General features: G+C 32.4%; 1 protein-coding gene across 1 annotated transcript; it reads right to left on the bottom strand.

The window, feature by feature from the left end:
- Positions 1–4,587: 4,587 nt before the first annotated feature.
- Positions 4,588–20,915, bottom strand: LOC137924593 (uridine phosphorylase 1-like). The gene is made up of 8 exons (XM_068767997.1): positions 20,828–20,915; positions 16,817–16,933; positions 15,544–15,667; positions 14,670–14,819; positions 12,941–13,126; positions 11,698–11,836; positions 9,716–9,909; positions 4,588–4,938 (listed from the first exon to the last, which is right to left on the bottom strand). The coding sequence occupies exons 2-8, from the start codon at positions 16,924–16,926 to the stop codon at positions 4,831–4,833; spliced, it is 1,011 nt and encodes a 336-aa protein (XP_068624098.1). The 5' UTR covers positions 16,927–16,933; positions 20,828–20,915; the 3' UTR covers positions 4,588–4,830.
- Between the last annotated feature and the right edge of the window lie 1,058 nt (positions 20,916–21,973).

Below are 21,973 nucleotides of genomic sequence, written 5' to 3'. Positions count from 1 at the left end.
AAAAGTAGAAAAATGTAATTTATAAAATCAAAACTACTTCTTCTATTCACATTACAAAGCGATTAAACACCTGACGCTGCTCAACAAAAAATAAATACGCTTGTAAGTCACAAAAATATTATATATTTCAGTAAAAATGTAATGACATTGTTACTAGTATTTTAGTATACCACATAGAAAGCATAAATTATAATCTACATTATAATAATTAAAATCATGATGATACTGAAATACATTTTTGATTTATGAAATCTTTTATTAAAGTTCATGTTACGTAAAATCTATTTACTGTACGAAGTGGATAGATATGTAGGATGATATATATATATATGAGTATAATTTGAACACTTTACTAATATGTTAGGAAATATAGAGAAAACAAATTTAAATTATCCTGTTTTTACTGCTACGGCTTTATAATGGCCTGTATTAAAAGTTTAGCAAGTTTTTAAATCTATTGCTAGAAGCCATTATTATGCCGAGCCAGCCAAATTGAACGTAATGATAAAAATTCATAGAATTTTTCCGCCAAGCCTATTTGTTCGCTTTTTAATAAAACATTATAAAGAATTAGACTTTTAATAGAGATACAACAAAAATGAGCATTTAGTTATATAATATCTAGACTATGTACACGACTTGACTTTGACGAAAACCTTTTCATAATTATTTCAACTACCTTGAACTTTTTAATTAACTTTTGAAAACATTTGAATAGTGCTTCTCTACACTGCTACTTGAGATGTGCAAAACGTCAGTTCTAGTCATTGTTTATTAAATATGATATATTAATAAAATGTTATTGTCATCATTTCAGCTATAGAACGTCCACTACTGGAGTCTTTCCCATAGATGTCTAAAAGGACCGGTTGAAACCGGCCTGCACTCAGCGTCTTCTGATGACCTTAACAAGGTGGTCTTTGTACCTAGTAGATAGGCGTCCTAAATTGAGTTTGCCAATCTCTGGTCTCCACGCCAAAACCTTAAGATCCCAGCCGACATCTTTTCTGCACGCAATGTGGACTGGCCTGCTCACGGCTACTTAGACAATATCTACATAAATAAAAAATAAACCTTCGTTTCGAAGCCTAGAACTTGAAAAAGAATTAACTGATTTCACTCCCCTTTATCATAAGTTTATTTATACTCTCTAGAATCTTATAGAAAAATATGTAACCTCCATTACAGCCAGCATTTGCAATGTCGATAAATAAATCGCAAAAGTACTCGGTGAGTGTTCCGGCCTCAATCTTTAAAATGCATGTTTTACACATAGCCAATTGTAAGTCACCTGTTTCCGCGCTGAAAAAACGGTAACATTATTTATTTATTCACCGTAAAATAGAACAAACGATATACATAGATATATGTATATATATCGCAGGAATAAAACCCACGACCTACGATCGCAAGTCTCAGTCCTCTACCACTAGACTACAAATACTGAAAGCTGTCGTATACAGATCACATTAGAGTAGATAAAAACGGGATAATTAGGTAATTGACTTGACTTATCTTAACACTTTTTGTCTCGGGCTTAACCATTTATAGCTTAACCAAATTTGCAATACCAGAATGCTGAAGACGCTTATCCTAGGCTTCTTTATAATAAATAAGCACGAGAGCTCATCCGAGATGATCGGCGGGGCAATCTGTAAGATCGCTTAGGTAAACTCTTTGTAGAATGACTAGGTACAAAGGTCCCCGAGAATGGCGACCGGCTTAGGCAATCACTGAATACATGATTAGCATTCATTTGTGGATGCTGGAGGTTGCAAATCAATGGCAAGATAGGTCAATCTATTACCATTGTTAGATTATTCAGTACCAGATGTAAGAAATAGTATTAAAATTGTGGAATATTAGAGAAACCATGTATAATTACGAAGAGCTTTGAAGCTTTTTTGGAAGAAAATTTTTAAATAATTTTGCAATATGAAAAAGATAATATTTTGTATCTTTTACAGCGTTTTAACTAATATTCATTCCATCTTTCAGAGATCAAGAGAGATTTTTTTTAATTTTACCAAAATTTAGTTAGCAAACCTTTGTTAACCTGATCATTAATGTTAGTTTATATTATACTCGCGAATATCTTAAAGAACACAACCTCTGTTACCACTCATCTGTGGACAGAAACTCACAAACTTGTTTCGATTTCAGAGTTGCCTTAGTTAGTATTTACTTTAGTGTTACGTTAAGGAAAAGCTTTCACACAAACGCCCCTGGAGTAAAGATAAGTTATACTAGACTTCCACTCACTAAATGCAGAACACATCGAGGCCAACCACGCAGCCTCATATAAGAAAGTGATAAATTTCTTCCGAAGGAAAGGGACCCGAAAATTTTACGACTCGGGTGAAGCGTGTAGGTTCTTCTCGGCTTCATAGTGGGTATTCAGATCGCAGGTACCGCAGATTTTCGCTTCAACAACGCAGAAATGATTTTACTAGACTAATATCGCGATGCCTACAAGCACACCTATGATTTGCATGAGACTAACTATTCATATCACATACTGTCACGTGGAAAACCCTCTCGTAAAAAGTAAACTATGTTTCACTACATAGTACAAGCTAGTTACACCAACTTTTATTTATTTAAAGCCATTTGCGTGCAAAGAAAACTTACGGATATTGCGTGCTAGCAAATACTTGAAACTTTTTGTTCGGAGAATAGAATTATATTTCGTGCCTTCCACGCAATATTAAACATATCAGCAATCGTAAATAATACTAAATGTTCATTAAAATTCAAACCGCATTAGCACAGCCGTGCTCAAAATAACAATTTCCCTCTCTGCTAGCCCATTCTTAACGTCGTTCTGTCCACTCTTTTCTTTCTTTTCTCCTTTAAGTAGTGTATAAAAACAACTATTAATATTTTGCTCTTGTAATTAAATGAAAATTTTTGACAAAGACGAGAGTAGCTATGTTTATTTTAAAAAGTATTGATCTAATTTCGGTATAACTTAAATATTTATAATAAAAACAAGATTAACATGTTTATTTTATTATTACGTGAAAAATTTAATAAAATTTGGAAAGCGAAATTGAAACTATAGGCGAATACTTACTAATTTATTAATAAAAATAGTCTATTACAAACAAAATGTGTCTTCTTTTATCTTCCATTTTTTCGACAACTCCCCATTGTCAAATGTCACAAAAATTTAAAAAAAAACATAGGCAAAGGTAACATACCACTCAGCCTCCGTCCATATATAATTAGTTAATATAATTATAATTATATCATCATCGTACTGCATCAGCTGAACATAAGCTTCCCTTATAGATTTCCATCAGGACCGGTGGAAGTGGCCTGCGTCCAGCGTCTTTCGTTTTCAGTTATTTATATAATTATTTTAAAAAATAGAAACCTAATTTGAGACTATAACATAATTTACACAAATGTAAACAATAAATTCAATTTTGAAAATCAATATTTTTCTTTAAAAATAATAAATTTGAATTTAAAGATATACAAAATTACATTTCAGGAAATTTGCAGTCTTCCTTCTAAATTCCTAAATTCATCTAAAGCTGACAAGAACCTTACGAGCCCGAAAGTGTTCATTAAAAATAAGTTAAAATGATAATATACTTACACGACATCGTAGCGTGAACACGAATTAAACACATTGGTACGCTGTACACTAATATAATAAAGAAACCGCACAAAAAAGAGCTAATCACATGCGACGATTAGCAATACGAATCCACATGCATTACACATCTCAGAGCACAGAATCACTTTGTGCTCACTTGCACAAATCACGTTAACACCATAAAGATACACAAACACAGTTTACGAATATAACTTACCGGTTTTAAGTAAGAAAAATTGCTTATTTCATAACAATAGGGGAATGTCATAGAGGCGTAGCCAACCACCCTCTACGAAATACCGCTACGGACTGACGTAGCGGTGTTTCGTATTTGGAGGGAAATGTTTTTGCGCATAAAGGCCGAGTCTAGGCCAAAGCTGTGAGAAGTCGAATGGTTGAATGTAAAATTAAACATTTATCTCGTTTCGTTTATTATTAAATAATGTTATAATCAATTAGATTTATTCAAACCTAGCCTTACAATTCATAGACACAAGCTACAGATATTTGTTATGAAGTTATCTATTAATTTAAATATAAATGTATCAATGAATAATATAAAGTAAAGAAGCAAATGGATATGGTACTTATTTGTAACATTAAAAATATTTTTCTTTCGTTTATTACTTCTTGATTTCAATAATAATATTATAAGTAAATCGCGGATGCGCGCAGTGTCAAACTGGTCATCGTAGCGATCTTTGCGGGAGACCTATGCCTCACAGTGGGCGTCTATCAACTAACATGATAATGATTTTAAATAAAATGTTTAATACAATTATTTGTGGAATTTTTTTAATTCCTTTGTTATATACAAATTGAGTATATTTAAAACACTAATTTTATTTAAAATTACAGCTTTTGTCGGGTCAGTAACAAAATTGTAATGATAAAATAATTAATAAATAAATCACAATGCCACCGTTCTTTGCGTCGAAATTTTTTATTTGTCAGTTTCTTTCGGACAAGCCGTAACTTACTAACACACTTAATAATTAAAATATAATAATTTAAAATGTTGTTAGTAGAAATATTCCCAAAGCCCGACTAACATTTATCAACATTATTTCAATTCCGTTTTAAAAAGTATCAGTTTTTAATCTGAATTAATACACAGTTTTTTAATTTATCTGGCTACACTTATTTGTTTTTTTTTTAATTCTTACATAATAATATGATTACATTGGTAATAACAAATTCTATTAAAACCTTATTATTATACCTTAGTATTTTTTGTGCAAATTGTTCTCGTAATATTTAGATATGTATCGACCGACAAGCGTTATGGGACGTTCTTGCCATTTCATAAGTGTTACCTTATTTTGTATTACCTGAAAAAAAAATATTTAAATTAATAAAATCGTACCCTCAATTTACTTTACTATATGAGTAGCTCTCACTTCGGACCTCATTGGCAAGCTTACAATAACTGAATGAGCCGTGGAGAGGGCTATACCTCTATGGAGATCCAGAGACGTAGGATAATAACCAACTCGCCGGCAGGTCATATGACATGCAGAACGGACAGCCGCTGAAGCCTTAAAGTTCTAAATGGAAAACACGGACCCGTAAGCGCAGCGTAGAGTCCATCTAAAGGTAGATAGACGAACTTGTTTAGATCGTAGAAAAACGCTGGATGCAAACCGCTTCCAATCAGTCCTATTAGCAATATGTGGAGAAAACTTATGTCTTGTTTTTGACGTCCTAATGCTGGGATTATGCAGCTGAAATAATTATGAAAATAGATTATAAAACTTGTCATTAAGTTAAACCTAATACAGAATACTTTAGATATCAAAGTGGATTGATGACCTACGAACGGTACATTTTATTCTGGAATGAAAAAGGAATTACTTGTAGGTTCGATTCTTAATTATTTACGTGCGTTGTTTGTTATGTACTTACGAGTCAACAACTTCAGAGCTACTGACATAGGGGTTGATGTTGACGAAGTTTATGATGGTATCGGTTCCTATCAAAGTTCATGTGACAATTCAGATAAAATATCATTCATTACATTAACATGAAAATTTGGCGTATGGACGTCCAAGGCCTTAGTACTAACCGCGATAATTCTTATAATTTTTTTTTCTTTATTATTAAAGGGACCGGAAAGTAATATAATTTCTGTCAACATATTAAAACTGATTTTACCGCTCCAACATTGAAAATTGTATATTACTTGGCAAAAGATTGTTGATAATAAAGGTATAATATATATGATATATATAATATTGTTAATACGAAATAAAAACATGTTAAAAATGAAGTGGTGTGAATTTAACTTAAGGAAGCGATATTACTTTCCAGGCCCCCTAATGTATAAATATAAATAATACGCGAAAAAGACGACCCGTAGACATTAATGAAGAACTATATAAATCTATATTTATAACCGGCTCTATCATTCAGGATGTTCCGTAAATAATGTATCATTATTTAGTTTATGGTTAATTACTTTCCTGACTAACCCAAGCTAACACGCCTTAATGACCCGTTAGCTCACCGGACCGCACGGAACTAGAAACTTACTCGAGTATATTAATCCGAATAGCAATTAAAAAAAATTACAAACTGGAAAGGTAACGAAGACACCATGACACTAGACTATGTCATATGTATCAGCCATGAATCGTGGTTGATGAATTGAGTTGACCAATGGTTTCATACGCCGTGGTAGGTTTGACCAGGGCAACCTCTTTTAAAACAAAAAAAAACATAGAATAGAATAATATAGAACCATTCGTTTTTTACTGCATTAGTTAAGATTTTTTCACTTCAAACTGAAATATTTGATTCCGAGACGGAGCTTTATGGGTTAAATATCAACGTGCATTCGTTTTTTGGTCCGGTTGGCGATTCAATTTCTTAGTACAGAGTACCACCACTTTAGTCTCCCATAATTGAGCAGCACATCGCAGTGTAATTAAAAAAAAAGGTGTATTCAATGTATGTCATGTAACTCGTTTGAATTCGAAAAGGTTAAATTGAAATTTGTAACGAACATTCGAACGTTATGCTGTATAATGTTATATTTATGTATATTCATATGCATATACGAGAAATAATTGATGTATATAGTAATAAAATAACTTTTAACAATTGAAATATAGTTACATAATTATCGTTTTGTTAACATTTAAAATTAGATACTAAAATTTTTGTATAAATTGAATATAAAAAATAATATGTTCAAAAATTTTTATGAGACGTAACTTCTCAGCATTGAACGGATAAAGAGGATGAAAAGAGACGAATTTCATCGAGAGAAGCCGGCAAGATGCTCAAGGCTGATGACCCGTATATCAGGTTAAAAGATACCTTTTAACCTACTTAACTTATTACAAACATCTATGGATTAAGAGACATACTTTTTTACTTAATAACTGTAACCTGCAAAAACGTGAGCAAAATGCACGGACGCTAATGTCTGTGGAACGTACATCATAATAAAAAAAACTTTCCAATAAAATTTTAATCTATGCTTCTTTCGAAGCCTGGTCCAGAAATCAGGTGGTATTCGCTATTTGGTTGGCTTGGTAGATTTCACTTTCCTATGCCATCCTTACATTTATAAATTTTAAGATCACTTGGTTCACAAAGTAAGTATACGATCAAGTCAAGTAATACCTGATTCTTAGATAACCCGCTTTATTTTTGCCTTGTAATCCAAATCTGAATAGGGATGCAAAAGCTTTTAACTAGTGAATTTTTAGCTCACTTTCTGTCATTTAATATATTGTCTACCATATCCAAAATTCAAGGGTTTAAGAAATAATAAACAAGACTAAAAATATAATGAAGTAATAAAAAGTTTTTTCAAAATTTGGACTATAGCAATGGAAATTAATAATTTTTTACTACCTACCTCTACAAACTTTGTACTTTCGGAAGTTATTGGCTTGTCGTATTGCAATAAACTTTAAAGTGGTCACTTTATACTTTAAATAGGTGTAAAAACTTAGAAGCTTTTAGTAACAAGTGAGCTATAGATTTACGCCTATAAATCTTTTACACCTATTTCCAATCACCTTGTTTAATGTCACAGCGCGTCCAATGTAGTTGAACTATTTAAGTTTTTACGTCACAAAATCGTGAAGTTAGTCTCATCGTTATTATGGAGTTACAAAATCTCTCGATGGATGTCCATAGGACCGCAATTATATTTTTAATAAATAATTCTTACACAAAATTAAGTTTGAACTCGTTACTTGAAGATATAAGGTATCATTATTGACGTTTGCGCTTGTGTCTTGGAGATATAGCCCTGAAATTTATTCTCTACGACGCTCTTCAAAAGAATTCACGGATGAATGCAACTGTTCGCAAAAGTACTTACTTTGGAAGTCTATAATAAAATATACATCTATTCAGTATGTCTTAAAACAGAATCAATAAATTCCTTTCCTTTACACCATTATAACATGATGTAATGGCTGAAAATATCTTCAAGAACTCAATATTATAAATTATGTTTAAATGTATCGTAATTTTATATTAGCTTATTTCACTTTTTTTAAATCACCTCATCGTCATTATTATTTTAGCTGTAGGACCTCAACAGCTAGATATAAGCGCCTTCAATAAACTTCCAATAGGACCTGTTAGAAGTGGCTTGCGTCCTGTGTTGGTACGTGGTAGCCACTCCAGAGCACTAAATCTTTTGCAATAAATAAAAATACTTACTTCAAATGCATGCTGCATCGAGTGCAAACATTACAGGTTAATAATTGAAATAAATGTTCAATTAATATTTCTTTCAATATTGTTACGTATTATAAAAAATCATCACAATTTAAAAGAACCGTCTAGATCTTTCAAACAGATGTTCCAGATTTATAGCTTGTCTGACTTAATGCCAACAAATGTCACGTTAAATTGTTTCGAGCTTTTGTATCTTGACTTTCGTTAGACAGTTACATAATTCATTCTTAGATACGTCTTTATAAATTTGAAATTTAAATCATCAAAAATTTAAAATAAAAAAATATGTCACTAAGTTACAAATTTATGTCAACCTTTACATAATTTATGGCTACCTTTATATATTTTGTAAACAAGTTTCAAGTCGTAATATTCAGTACGGCTTGCAATACAATACTTTAATGTATTACAGTATACATTAAAGTTATATGTTGGTTATTTTCGTTCGTTCACTGATTTTCAAATTTAGTCGTTGTGAAGCTATGAATGTAAAGAAGCAAAGAAGGCCAATACTTAACAAAACATATAAATAATCTAACTACACCTGTATTTAAATATTTTTTTCCATAACAGTTTAAAAAGAATATTAGTGGAAAATAGTCAATATTTTCATAAAAAATAGTTATTAGTATATATTATACCATTTCTTCTATTTTAAAATATCTAAACATACGATTTATTACAATAGACAACTCCATATACTTGTTATCTAGAGATAGAGTTTTCCTGGTAGTACCAATCGTACTTTGAATCAAAGTTCGAATTTAAACCAATAACCTCATTACTTTCATAATCATTTTGGCCGTAGGATATCCACGGCTGGAGAAAGGTCTCCCTCAAAGCCTTTCAATAAGAGTGTTGGAAGCGGTCTATATCCAGCGTCTTCCTACGACTTTAACATGGATATCTGTTCATTTTGGGGGTAGACGTTCAACCTTTACGCAACATCAGCCATCTATTCTGCTATATGGCCAGCCCAATGCGACTTCAACTTGTCAATTCGCTGGATTATCTCGGTTACTTTTGTTCTTTCCTGCATCACTATTACCTTATCATCGTCATGCCAGTCGACAACCCACTGCAAGGCATACTAACCCCATAGAAACGACGACTGGTCTAGCGGTGCACGCATGTAGCAACTTACCGTGACCGTGTCATTGGGCAAACTAGTAGGGGGCCCTCTAAATACTGCGTCCATCGGCTCGTGATCGCCATTCGAGAATCTTTGCCTCACCCTCTTCTGTCGAGAAACTATTCCGAGATACGTCATTCACCTTCATTTTTCTGATGATCTCATTTCTTATATCTTGCAGCGAAACATAGCCCTCTCTATCGTTCTTCTACTTCTACGTATTTCTATTATTTATTTTGATCTATTATGTATTTTGAGCGGGATATATTTACCTGGTCACCTTCTAGTCGATCCAACAGTGTCACGCAAACGTCTGCCGCTCGGAGCGCAGCTTCTCGTGCGAGCGCTGCGAAAGCGGTCGCTTCCATCTCTATATTTCTCACGCCCATATCAAATAGTTTGCGTAAGAAAGCTAATTTCTCTTCCTCTGTATATGCACAAAACGGACCATCCACCCGAGCCTGACCTATGAAAATATAATATAAAAGTTAAGTTTAGACATGTACACCGTACGATTCATTTGCTTTTACACAATGGATTTCATGTACACTCACAAAAATATTATGTTATCTGTGGTATCCATTAAATAAACGTAAATATTTTATTGCGTTACTCAATCAAGAGTTACATTAATTCATTATTATTATTTCAACTACAAGACGTCCATTACTGGACATAGGTCTCTTCCACAGATTTCTAATCGGGCCTGTTGGAATCGATCTGTATTTCACCGTCTTGCCGTTACGTGGTTAAATATTATAACTTAAATATAAATTCATACCATTTGATTCGAATGAAATCGAAAAAGGTAATTAATATAAATTCTTCTAAGTTAAAAAGATGGTTCTTATGTAAATGTAAAATTGTTTTTTTTATGTTTCAATACTTCGAAAAATTTCGTACAATAAATTAAAAAATAAATATTAACGTCGTACTCCCGATTGAGTATTTTATTTATGAATACGTTTCGTACACTACAACATTTTGGTAATAATTTATTTAGTAATGATCTAGTATTTTGAAAGAATAATAATTTTTTTACCAAAATGAAAATTTTATGGTTAACGATATATTTTGATTATAACCCATAAACCTTTTTTTATGGATATCAAATCTATAATAGTCTGAGATAGGTGTTTTAAAATAATCTTTGCTTTATATGAAAATGGAAATGTGTTGTTTTTACAACTTTCCTCGTAAATTCAAACTAGTTTATACGGGGTGAATTTTCAAACGGCGTCGATTTGCATTTAAATTTATTTGTTCATTAATAATTGTAAGCTTTGTAATTGAAATGTGTCGCGGTGTTATTTTCGATTGCTTCTTAATTCAGGTAAATCCTAATTGTTCATTGAACCTGGCTAAATTACAATTATTAAGTTTTAAAATTACCAGACTTAACCTGATCATTTCTTTATTAGTGAAGTCAGTGTTCGTTATTAAGCGCCGTGGCAGAATCTATAACTAGCTTTTTTCAACTAGCTTCTCTTCTTGGAGGAAGTAGTAATACAGAGTCCAGTTGAATTTTATAATTAGACCAGCGCAAAGTCGTTCACTTGGTATTATACCGTTTACTTTCCTTACCAGCAGTAGTTTGTCGAAGACTTGTTGGTATCATATTGTATAGAGCCTAGTTTACATATACTAAACTACAACATATGCACATACACATAAATGAAATAGTAAATAATATTTTATTATATTTAAAGTAACTGTAAAGTACTTGTAATAAATTATCTTTTTCTTTTTAGCCCATAGACGCCCACTGCAAGGCAGAAACCTCCTTTGAGGTTCGCAACAATGGCCAAACTTGAATTGCCAGCATCGTAAGCCTTCGTACCCTACTTCTACTGGCTCATAGTCGTCAAACCAGAACCTTTCAGAACCGACGCCCATCGGCTACAGGAGCGATGTACCGCCCACTACAACTTCCAATGTACAATTCTTAAGCCTACGGTAATGACCATGGTTTTTCTGCGGATACCCTCATTTGTGAATGGATTTCGCAGTGAAACTCGAGCATAGCTCTCTTCATGACCACGTAATAAATTATTGTTAGCAAATTTTTTAATCACGCTTTCAATAATCATGCGTATTAATTACTCTTAAATCATAAATAGATTTTTATAAAAAAAAAAAAAACATGTGTTATGCACAATGAACTTATGTTGATTTTAAAAATGCTAAAACAAAAGTAAAGAATAGAAAAATTTACTTGGTAGTTAAAGGGAAAAATTAAAAAAGCTTGTAATACCTCTATAAAAATCGTCGGCTGCCATGGTTCCTCCACTGAAGGTTTCGAATCCGTCAGCATCTGTTACCAAGGACTGTAATTCCTGGGCCAGGCGCTTGTCAAATATCGCAGGTGTTCGGTGAATTTTACCCAGCACTGGCTGAAAAGCTACTTCTATTGAGTTCATTATAACAAAATTTCCTTTAATACACTCACGCTTATATTTAAGGTGATTGATTACATTTAAAAGCCTTAAAGATTTGAATTTGTTGTTTATTGTCATTTAATTTATGGTAAATATTTAATTTATGGTAAAAACGTTATGATAGTATAGGAAGATAAAGCTCTTCGACATTCTGATTGCTATATATAGTAGAGGCATAGAATAACATTTTTTTATTCAAATAAAAAAAAATGTTATTCTCTGCCTCTACTCGGCTGTACTGCTAAAAATTAGTGATAGTGATCCCAAAAATTTATAGAAATAATTATTTAATGTAACGTATTGCAGAGTGATCACTTTATACAGTGTGATTGGAAATAGATGCATAAGTTTTAAAGGCTTTCGTTGACAAATGAGTTGATTAGCTCCTTTAAAATTTTTATACCTATAACCAATTACCCTGTATTTAGACTAATATAGAAGCACAAAAAGTAGCGGCTTAGCATGTGCTGGCCGAAATGGATGCATGATGCATGCATGGATTTACCCAGCGACAAGTTATCAAGTCGAGATAATAACACATGGTCGTATTTAAATTTAAATTTGATCACCTGGGCAATTGTAATGTTTTACATACACGAAAGGTTGCAATGAATCGATTTTATGAGGCAAGAGCTAATATAAAACTAGAGATCAGTAATTTTTGGTACTAGCCCAGCTAATGGGCAAATTGAAGTTGCAGAAGGCAGGCCACTGAACGGGCAGTTCAAGTGCCCGCTGGGGCATTGTAGAGTGAAGACCACGGAACGGTAAACATAGCATAATATGTCACAAAAATAGATAGACGACCATGATAAGGTCATCGGAAGACTAAAGATACAGGCTGTTTCCAACTGGTCTTTTTCCAAATCTACGTCCAGATATGACGGTTGAAACTATGGTGATGATGATGGTATTAAAAAGGTTACTGGTGTATTAATGATTAAGTTTAGCAGTAATTTAAGATACCTCATTTAAATATAAAAAGATAAATTTTTATTGTGTCACTATGTTTTTGTTGGCTTAAAATAGTCATTGGATTTAATTAACGTTATTACTTACGATATCATAAGTCTTTTCCAATGTCCCGTTAAGACCCCACGAGGATATCACAACGGAGCCGGCAGGAATTTTAAGTCCACCGCTCGTACCTATTCTAAAAATTATAGGATCCTTCGCTTTCGCGTAGTAAAGCAATTTCAATATCTCCTGGAACAGTATCGTCATTGACGATATTCCGATACCGTGCTGAAAAGGGAACAATAAATCAATTAGAAATATTGTTATCTTTGAACAAAACAACAAAGTTTTCATCCAGAAGCGATTGAATTTATTTACGATATTGAAACTGGCGATAATCAGAAATACAACTCGCGGCCCGAGGTGAATATTTTTGTGGCCCATTCAATATATCCGACGCAAAGTATGAAATAATATATAAATGTGAATTAAAACAAAATGGGTATATAAAATGATTATATGCTATTTATAAAAAAAAATATTATTTTAAATTGCACTTATGTAAACAATAATAGAACTTTATATATGTTTATTACAATGTACTAGTCAAAGGAAAAGTATTTATTTCTACGTACATTGATGTTTAGCATTGTTTATTTGTACCAAGTTAGCTTTTGACTTTGACACCCCTGGCCTGTAGAATGTCACATAACAATAGACCACTTCACGATAAGGTTTTCGGCGTGTTAGCACGCCATACTCATAACATCGTATCACAGAATAACAAATATGTATTTTTAAAGCAAAATGTACTTCTCACTTAGATTTATATAAAATTCATTTAGAATAAAATAGGTAATAATTTTTGTCCAAGATTTAATAAAATCTTTAATCTACGCTAATCTTAAATTTTAATTCTGCAATAATATAAACTTAAATAGCAAAGTATGAACTGATCATCCAAGAGTTGTTAGAATACCCTTTTAAAAAGTAAAAGAAAATTATATTATGACGCAATAATTTTAATAACGAAGGCAATAAATCGGTGCAAACTCAAAAAAATGAAAGACTAAAAACTAAAAACAAAACCATAGTTTTCGAGATGTTAGCACAATTTACAATATTTTTTCAAAATAATTATTTTTATTATAAAAATATTCTAGCTTATTCTAGCGTAATTATCTAATTTAGTCCTGTTTATTTTCTTTATTTAACACTCTTTATTGTACACATTGCAATAAATATATATATATAGGCAATTTCTTCCAGACAACCATTGTATGGAATTATAAGAAAGACAAGGAGCGGGTAGTTATCGTGTACATACAAACATACATAGATATATATAGATTCATTTAAATGTAATAATAAATAAAAATATGCGTAAAAAAGATTAATGAAACAGAAGTAGAAAAAATACTAAATTAATGGAAAATCAATGGTTAAGAAATATTTACTCGAAATATTTCTTAACCATTTTTTAAAAAATAGCAACCGAACGGCTTGTGTTGCAAAATATGTAGCTATGAATAATGTAGAACGTATTCTATACATCGGCATATTTAATTTCAAATTATCTGGTCACCTGAATGCATTATCACTTTACACCTGTATCATAGAAAAATTAAAATCTTGAATTGAGATAAGAAGAAGTGTGTGAGTAAAAAGTAGAAGTAAGAAGAAGTAAGTAACTAAAAAATATGAGCATTCCGACAAAGCCGTATGCATAAAGAAGTAAGCTTACCGCGAAATTCAGAAACATGATCATATTTTTCGAATATTATGGAGAGAATACTTTATAATAATATTTACTAGAGCTGTTATTACTTACGTTAACAGAAATCACCGGGCCCACTTTGTACATGGCGTATCTATGAGAACTCTTGGTCAAGTTCACGGGCTTGTAGTCGATCTTTAACACGTCTGCCACGTGCACGGCTAATTCTTTCATTCGTTGTTTCGTACCGCCCATACAAACAAACTATAGAAAAAGTAAAATCACCATAATAACATTTAGTGAATAATATACAATAAAGAAAAAAAAATAATAACATAGTATTCTAGAATCTAAACGTAAGCTCTGAAAAATATACACTTTTACATTGCTTTTCAGGCGTTTTCCGACGACTTTCACGTCGGCTATCTGTCCATGTTGTGGATCTTGAAGATCTTGGGGGTCGGTCTACCACAGAACCAGGGGTCAACAGTTCTGCGCGCTTTCAAATAATGTTTAATAAATGATTGATGAAAAATGGATAATTTTCTTTAATATTTTTATAAAATTATCCATTTTTCAATAATCATTTTTATTTATATTTATTTATAATATCATATTCATGTAAGTATTGTAAAATTATTACTAAAGACAAACATTTAATTTTATATTATTTTAAAACCAAAAATCCATTTAGGTGTCTATCACAGGGTCAATCCAAATATCAACATCCAATTAGTTAATGCGTATATAGGTTTTTTTTTGCAAAAAGGAAAAAAAAATTCACTGTTATTATGTTTGGTAGTTTGTTTTAATAAAAACATATATAATTATAAACACACCTTTGGGAATTTTTATAGAATTTTTATTATAACTTTTACGCCTTTGATTCTGAAATATTAAAAATTTTCAAGTCTCTGAGCCTTATGGTTTCGAAAAGGAATAAATAATATGTGATTAATCAGTCAGTACAAATATAAAAATAACTTACTCTAACATCACCAAACATTGCCGGTAAATTGTAGTGAGTCGTATCAAAGCTCAGATGATAAAGAACATCTCGATCCAACTTCTCAAGATTCTTGTTAGGGAGGCACAAAGAGCCGTCTTTATTTCTGTGCAAAAATATATATTTATAACCTAACTACAGTCTTTTTATCGACAATATTGTTTATTTTATACGTATTTTGTTATTTATCGATTTAAATTATTTATTTTCACATTGTATTATTCTTTTAAAAGTTAGTAATTCTTTTGTAGATAACTGTGTACAATATTACAATACGCTCCCATGTTATTTCTCTAAATTTTGTTCTTATTAAGCTAATTAAATAAAACCCGGCAACACACAGTGACAAAGTTTACATTACGAAATTGCTATAACGATACACAGCTTACTGGAATTGAATTTTAAGCACATTTAATATCTATATATTAACATTTTCCTACGTAATAGCAATATGACCGTATGCAATCATATTGGTCAATCAATCAATCTGAACTCTATATTGATTTGCAGTAATTCAAGTTGAATTAAACCAACAAGAAACAAATTTCTGGACCCTTTACTACAGTATTTCTATAATTAAATATTTCTTTAATAAACATATGATGGATTACATCTCTTATTTGATATTAGGTTAAGTTTATCACGTGTGAATATGTGACCTGAGTAGAATAGGCGGAAGAAAGTCAGGGGATCTACATCGTTTTTAAACGAATAAATATATAATTATGAGTTCGCCTCCAAGATTTTCATTTCAATATCCTGGAAGTGAAATTATAATTCCCAGTGAGCTATCTTATATGAAATCAAACCTTTTTAATAAATCTAGCAAAAAACTTTCCAAACATTATCCGTGATCCTATTGTAAAAGCTAAAACATAACCCATAGAAATGTTTACTAGCTCGATAAAGTTGTCTTAAGTGTATAAAATTGGTTTTTGCTTCTGGTATTTACATTAGGTAGTAATACCTATTTGGATAATCGGTAGTGTTTATGTGGACATATAATATATATAGGACATTAATTCTATGAATAGAATTATTAGGAAAGCAACAGGCGATATAAAAAATAATTTAAAATTACATCATTATCAGCAGCATATGAGACATCGCTATGAACAGTGTTGCGCTTCCCGCATCTAGCGACATGAAAATTATAATTAAATAATAATAGATAAAGTAATTTCGATATTCAATTTTAATTTTTTTTCTTAATGCCATCTAACCGCCACGTCGGTGAAGATACAGAAATACTTACTTTGGGTACGAAGTCTCCGAACGCTTACTCCACATGAGGGAGCAGTTGTCGTAATGTTTCTCCCAGCCTTCTTTACTCGGCAGAATGAAGTCACAGCTGCATTCAGTCATTTTTTCACTACCCTACAAAAAACCATTAACTTTCAATATTCAAGAAACAAGCTAAGAGAACGTTAGAGTTAGAGCTAGACATTGTGACGAAAGATAGAAGATGAATGAATGATAATATGATGAATGAAAGGAGAGAAAGAAAATAAAAAAACAAGAATGTGAAAAAATTATCAAGAAATAAAAAAGTTTTCCGAGGTTAACCATAAAATATGTTTCCCCAAATTTGACACCACTACACTTCCTCCGCTCTTTACAAAAAAAAATTAATGACGATATTTTAGAAAATTAATGAATATGGGAAACTTAAAAGAAGTATTTGCTCTAAAGTTTTTTTTAATATTCTGATAAATTTACTATCGGCATTGAATTATCTTAACGGCGTTCGTCACGTTTTTAATCATGTCCGATGAATACAGTGTATCGTTCAAGTGAGAACGCTCCATACTGGCCTCAATAGTCATCAATACTATTTTAGAGTCCATCTGTTATCGCTCGTCGAATTTAAATTGTCGATTTGACTTCGGTCGCTGATTGTCGGATAAATGTTGCCATTGTATTTGTGTCACGACTGTATATACTCTCTGTAAAACATACATACCACATGGATTACAACTTTCATTTTCCTGTGTGAAATACGTGCAGGTGTGTATAACGGTATAAATTCAACTTTATTACTAAGCTACCCAGAACATTAGGCTTTAAGTAATGATGACTCGGCATACATTCGTATTTAACCATATAAAATAAATATATAAATATCTTGTAGATACCACACTTGAAGCTACACGTAATCGCCCAATTGTTAACCCGTGAAGTACCAACAGATGGCACAAAACGAAGAAAAAATAATAGTCTTGTTGATATACAACGTATCTTGAATAAATCTTATAGTGTAAAAGGAAACCAAGTTGACAAACATCGTAACACGCCACTCTTACGCCGAGCGACTGTAAGAATCTTTTATGATATTATTCCTGCAGGTGTATAAATAGCTATTATTTCTATCAATACTTACATTCCGTAGAAGTATACCATAAAAGAGCCATACGGTTAATACACGCGATTGATAGAGTACTCTTTTTATTTTGGAATTTTTTTTAACCTTACGTTAATATACCATATAGATACTTTTGTCTTCATTATATAACGCGTAGTCTGACAAATTGATATGTACTCGCCAAAGCAATTTAATGGCTATTAAACTATACCATAGCAAACAATAGGATAATGATATCTTGAGTAATGCTGTATCGTAATTATCGAAGTCATTTAGGACACGGGTTGTCTATTCTAACTGAAAAGAAACACTATTGTGTGAAGTAAACTACATTACTAATCTATTTGAAATTATATCTATTATACACTCGTAGTAATAATACAATAAAAGGTATGAATTCCCAAGGCGAGTCCTGTTGTGGTTTAGTTGAAAGTCAAAAAAAACAGTTGTCCTGTCTTCTGTCAATGCGTGCCGGTAAAGACGGGTTCACAATTATGCGATAAGCAAGGCGATTGGTTATAGGGGAGAAGGCTTTAAAAGTGTTTCCATTTTTCAGCGAAAATTCAAAGAGGTTTTACACCTATTTTCAGTGACCCCGGTGGTGGTAACTTTAAAATATATTACATTAATTTATCTTTTCTCTAGGAATGTAAAAGCGGTTTCTATGGCTCGCCAACACATCGAAATTTGACACATATGCAAGCAATTAATATTTTAAGTCACATATTTCCTGGATTTTCCGCGTGCCAGCGCCATACTTTAAGCGAAAAGAAAATAACCGGTTTGTTGACAGACGATGCACTTCGAGCAACGCCTAAAGTGTAACATGGCAGGGGTTGACCAACTTCGCTACAACGAGCCCCTTATACGCTACTGTGAGAACTCTTTGCGATATTAATTCCCTAGATGTATTTAATGCCATTCCAACCAACAATATCCATCGAAAACCATAAAGGATTATTATATAAAATATACAGGAGAATAGTATAAATCTTCACTATACATAGTAGCAAAAGATGACGTCATATTATGTGACCCACAAAAGCAAGGTCGTCCCTTTAGGACGGCAAATCGTTGCGATACGAGCGATAATTAAAACATTAGAGCAGGGTTGTTAAACTAGCGAGTCGTGACTTGCATACGGACCGAAATGATCGTTTTTGCGGCCCAGTCAATGCATTCGTAAAGAAATCTTTACTCGGAATAAGAGAGATAGTAACAGAAAAGTGTCTTGTGTCAGTATATAAACTGTAATTTAACATTATATACATTTTTATTACAATGTACTAGTCAAAATAAAAATATTTTGTTTTTTGAACTTTTTTTTATTATCCTCCTTAAGTTAAACATTGTTTATTCAACCCAAGGTAGCTTTTGAGTTTGACACCACTGCAGTAGAGCGTATTGTTTGTGTAACACTGACCTAACAGATAATGAATGGTTTAATTTTATTTTATTGCATGGCCTTGACTACCGCGATCATGACATTTTTAAATATTTTATATCCCCGGTTCGAAGTGATCACTGTAAAATATGTTACATCAATTTATTTTATATTTCACAGGCCAATGTATCTACTACTACGCTAGAATTAAAAACAGCTTTCTAAGTTACAATTCGATAAATGCATCTTCGAATTACAAACACTTATCGAGAGACTCGACTCGCAGAGAGCAGAGGTTGCCCAGCATCAGAAGACTGTGACTTGACTTGATCGTTGGGAGCGGGTTCGATTCCCGAGATATAATCTTACATAATTCGCATTTCTGTATGAATTGCATCGGTTTGCCTCTGCTCACAAACAAGTTTTCAGAGGACGTCCTCTGCGTAACATAATACCTCCTTACTAACTCCAACCCGACTGCGGAGAGTGGCGATAATGATATGCCCCTCCATAAGTATCTTTGACGGAGGCCTATGCCCTTCAATAAGCGTCTTTGGACTGAAACGGTGACAATCGAGAGACTCTAGCCAAGATCTTTTACGGATGACTCTGCGCCTGGTCATGAACCGACCTAAGAGTTTGGAGGCTTCCAAATCCGGTAAAATAAACAATGTACCTACTCGACTCAAGGTTCTCTAGAAAGCTCTCGAGCTAAGAGGATTAGTCTAAGCACCTCCAAAGTTCTACCACTTCAAATCCGGTGAAGTTGTGAATGGAATCATCCAAATAGCATTTCAAAGCAACGTCCAAACACTACAAAGGAACAGTTTATTCTAATAGCAAATTTTAGTTATCATTTTATCTTTAAAAAAAAACTTCTGTCTACTCATAATCATTTGAACAGTGAATATAACTGGTCATATGCTTCTTGTTGTAATATTTCATTTATGGAAATATTGACTTGAAGAAACCTTTTCTTTCTTCCTTTTCTTTCTGAATCTCCACTGTTACCTTTTTGGTATGTGTAGATTCTGCGGGCTTGAGAGGGTAGAAAGTGAAAGGAGTTTAGCCTTACCCTCGTTTACGTAACTTAGCTCTAGGGTTCCTTCGGGAGCTTCGGATGAAACGATCACCGTTATCTTAGATTGTTTAAACGGGCGCCCCGTAGAGTGAGATGGTGCCTGGGCCTTCGATATGGGTACTGGCTGGTTCTGGGATTTCAACTCAAGGACGCCCGAAAGAACTACACCTCGGCCAATTTGAAAAACTAATCAAACTGTATATGATAATAGTATTGAAATATGAAATCTAATTTTAATACTACTTTATCATCTACATAGAATAGATCAGAATGGGCATACAAAAAAACTGTTTAATAAATTTTTACTTTTAATAATTAAGATTAAAATAACGCTTTCAACGATTTTCCTAATGCTTCCCAATTTTAATATTATCATCGTTAAAATATAATTTATTTGCCGTAACATTTATTTTTACACTTTCTAACTATTTTTTAACACTTACTTAACTATAAACACTTGTAACACTTTATATATCACCTATATATTTGTTATTTGATAATTATTGATAGGAACAAGACACAACACAGCTAGTCACAGTCCGAATGATCATGTCCACGCTGTTTCCTGCTATTGTTTTGAATTGAATATCAGCAACTAATACTCGATTCTGACGAACGTAATCTCTTGGTGGTTTACAAATAACTTTAATAACCTTGAAATTTATGACGCTTATCTTTCAATTATAATACAAATGATGTTGTCTGACTTCTTTACAAATATAGACAACGAAATCAGACAATCGATTAGTTGACCCATCATAAGATAATGACTTCTTATTGAAAATATAAGTAATAGCTTTAATAATGTTCAATAATAGATAGTTATTTAAAAAAAACATGTGTAACGGTTTTTAAAGTTTTAATTTTTTTTACAGATTATGTAAACTGGAATACATAACAGTGTAAAATTATAAAACTCTGTAAAAATTAAACATTACTCACTGTTTTTAAACAAGTCAGCCGATAGATGCCCACTGCAAGGCACAGGCCTTCCCCGAAAATCGTCAAGATGTCTGCTCTTGCGCTGCATGTAATCACCGACTTCTCGCAACCTGAACCATGTTGTTGATCCACCTAATAAAATGAAGTCTTCCGACGACGCGTTTACTAAATTGAAATACTATTATACAATAAATAAACATTTGACAAAAGAAACATCATCATTGTGATGTCATTGTGGAGATCAGATGATTATAAATTAAAAGGTAAAAAATGTAGAATTACTTGCATCCAGTAAATAAATCAAACAGTAATATGGAAACAATAGATCGAAATAGAATATAACCAATATTGGAGCACTAACAACTAGTGTAAATTAATATCATCGTCATAATCAGTCGATAGATGCCCTCAAGGGAAGCTTAAGCCACCCCTAAAGATAGCCAAGATCGTAACGATGACAGGTCTAACGATGCCCGTATTCAACGACTTTCCGCGTATATATTAACATGAATGTGTCCCCTCCATTGCCGTTTCATAGAGGTAATTCTTCGAGCTACTTCAGTGACTTTACTTCTTCTGCGAATGTCCTCATTTCTCATTCGATCTCACATCGAAGCTCTGATTATAGTCCTCTCCTTGGCTC

This window comes from Battus philenor, unplaced genomic scaffold, assembly GCF_028537555.1.
Source record: "Battus philenor isolate CCGP_79_NKW_IND1 unplaced genomic scaffold, ilBatPhil1.0.hap1 SCAF_24, whole genome shotgun sequence".
NCBI lineage: Eukaryota > Metazoa > Arthropoda > Insecta > Lepidoptera > Papilionidae > Battus > Battus philenor.
Note: the sequence above shows the minus strand (reverse complement) of the source record. Positions and strands in the feature narration are given on the sequence as shown.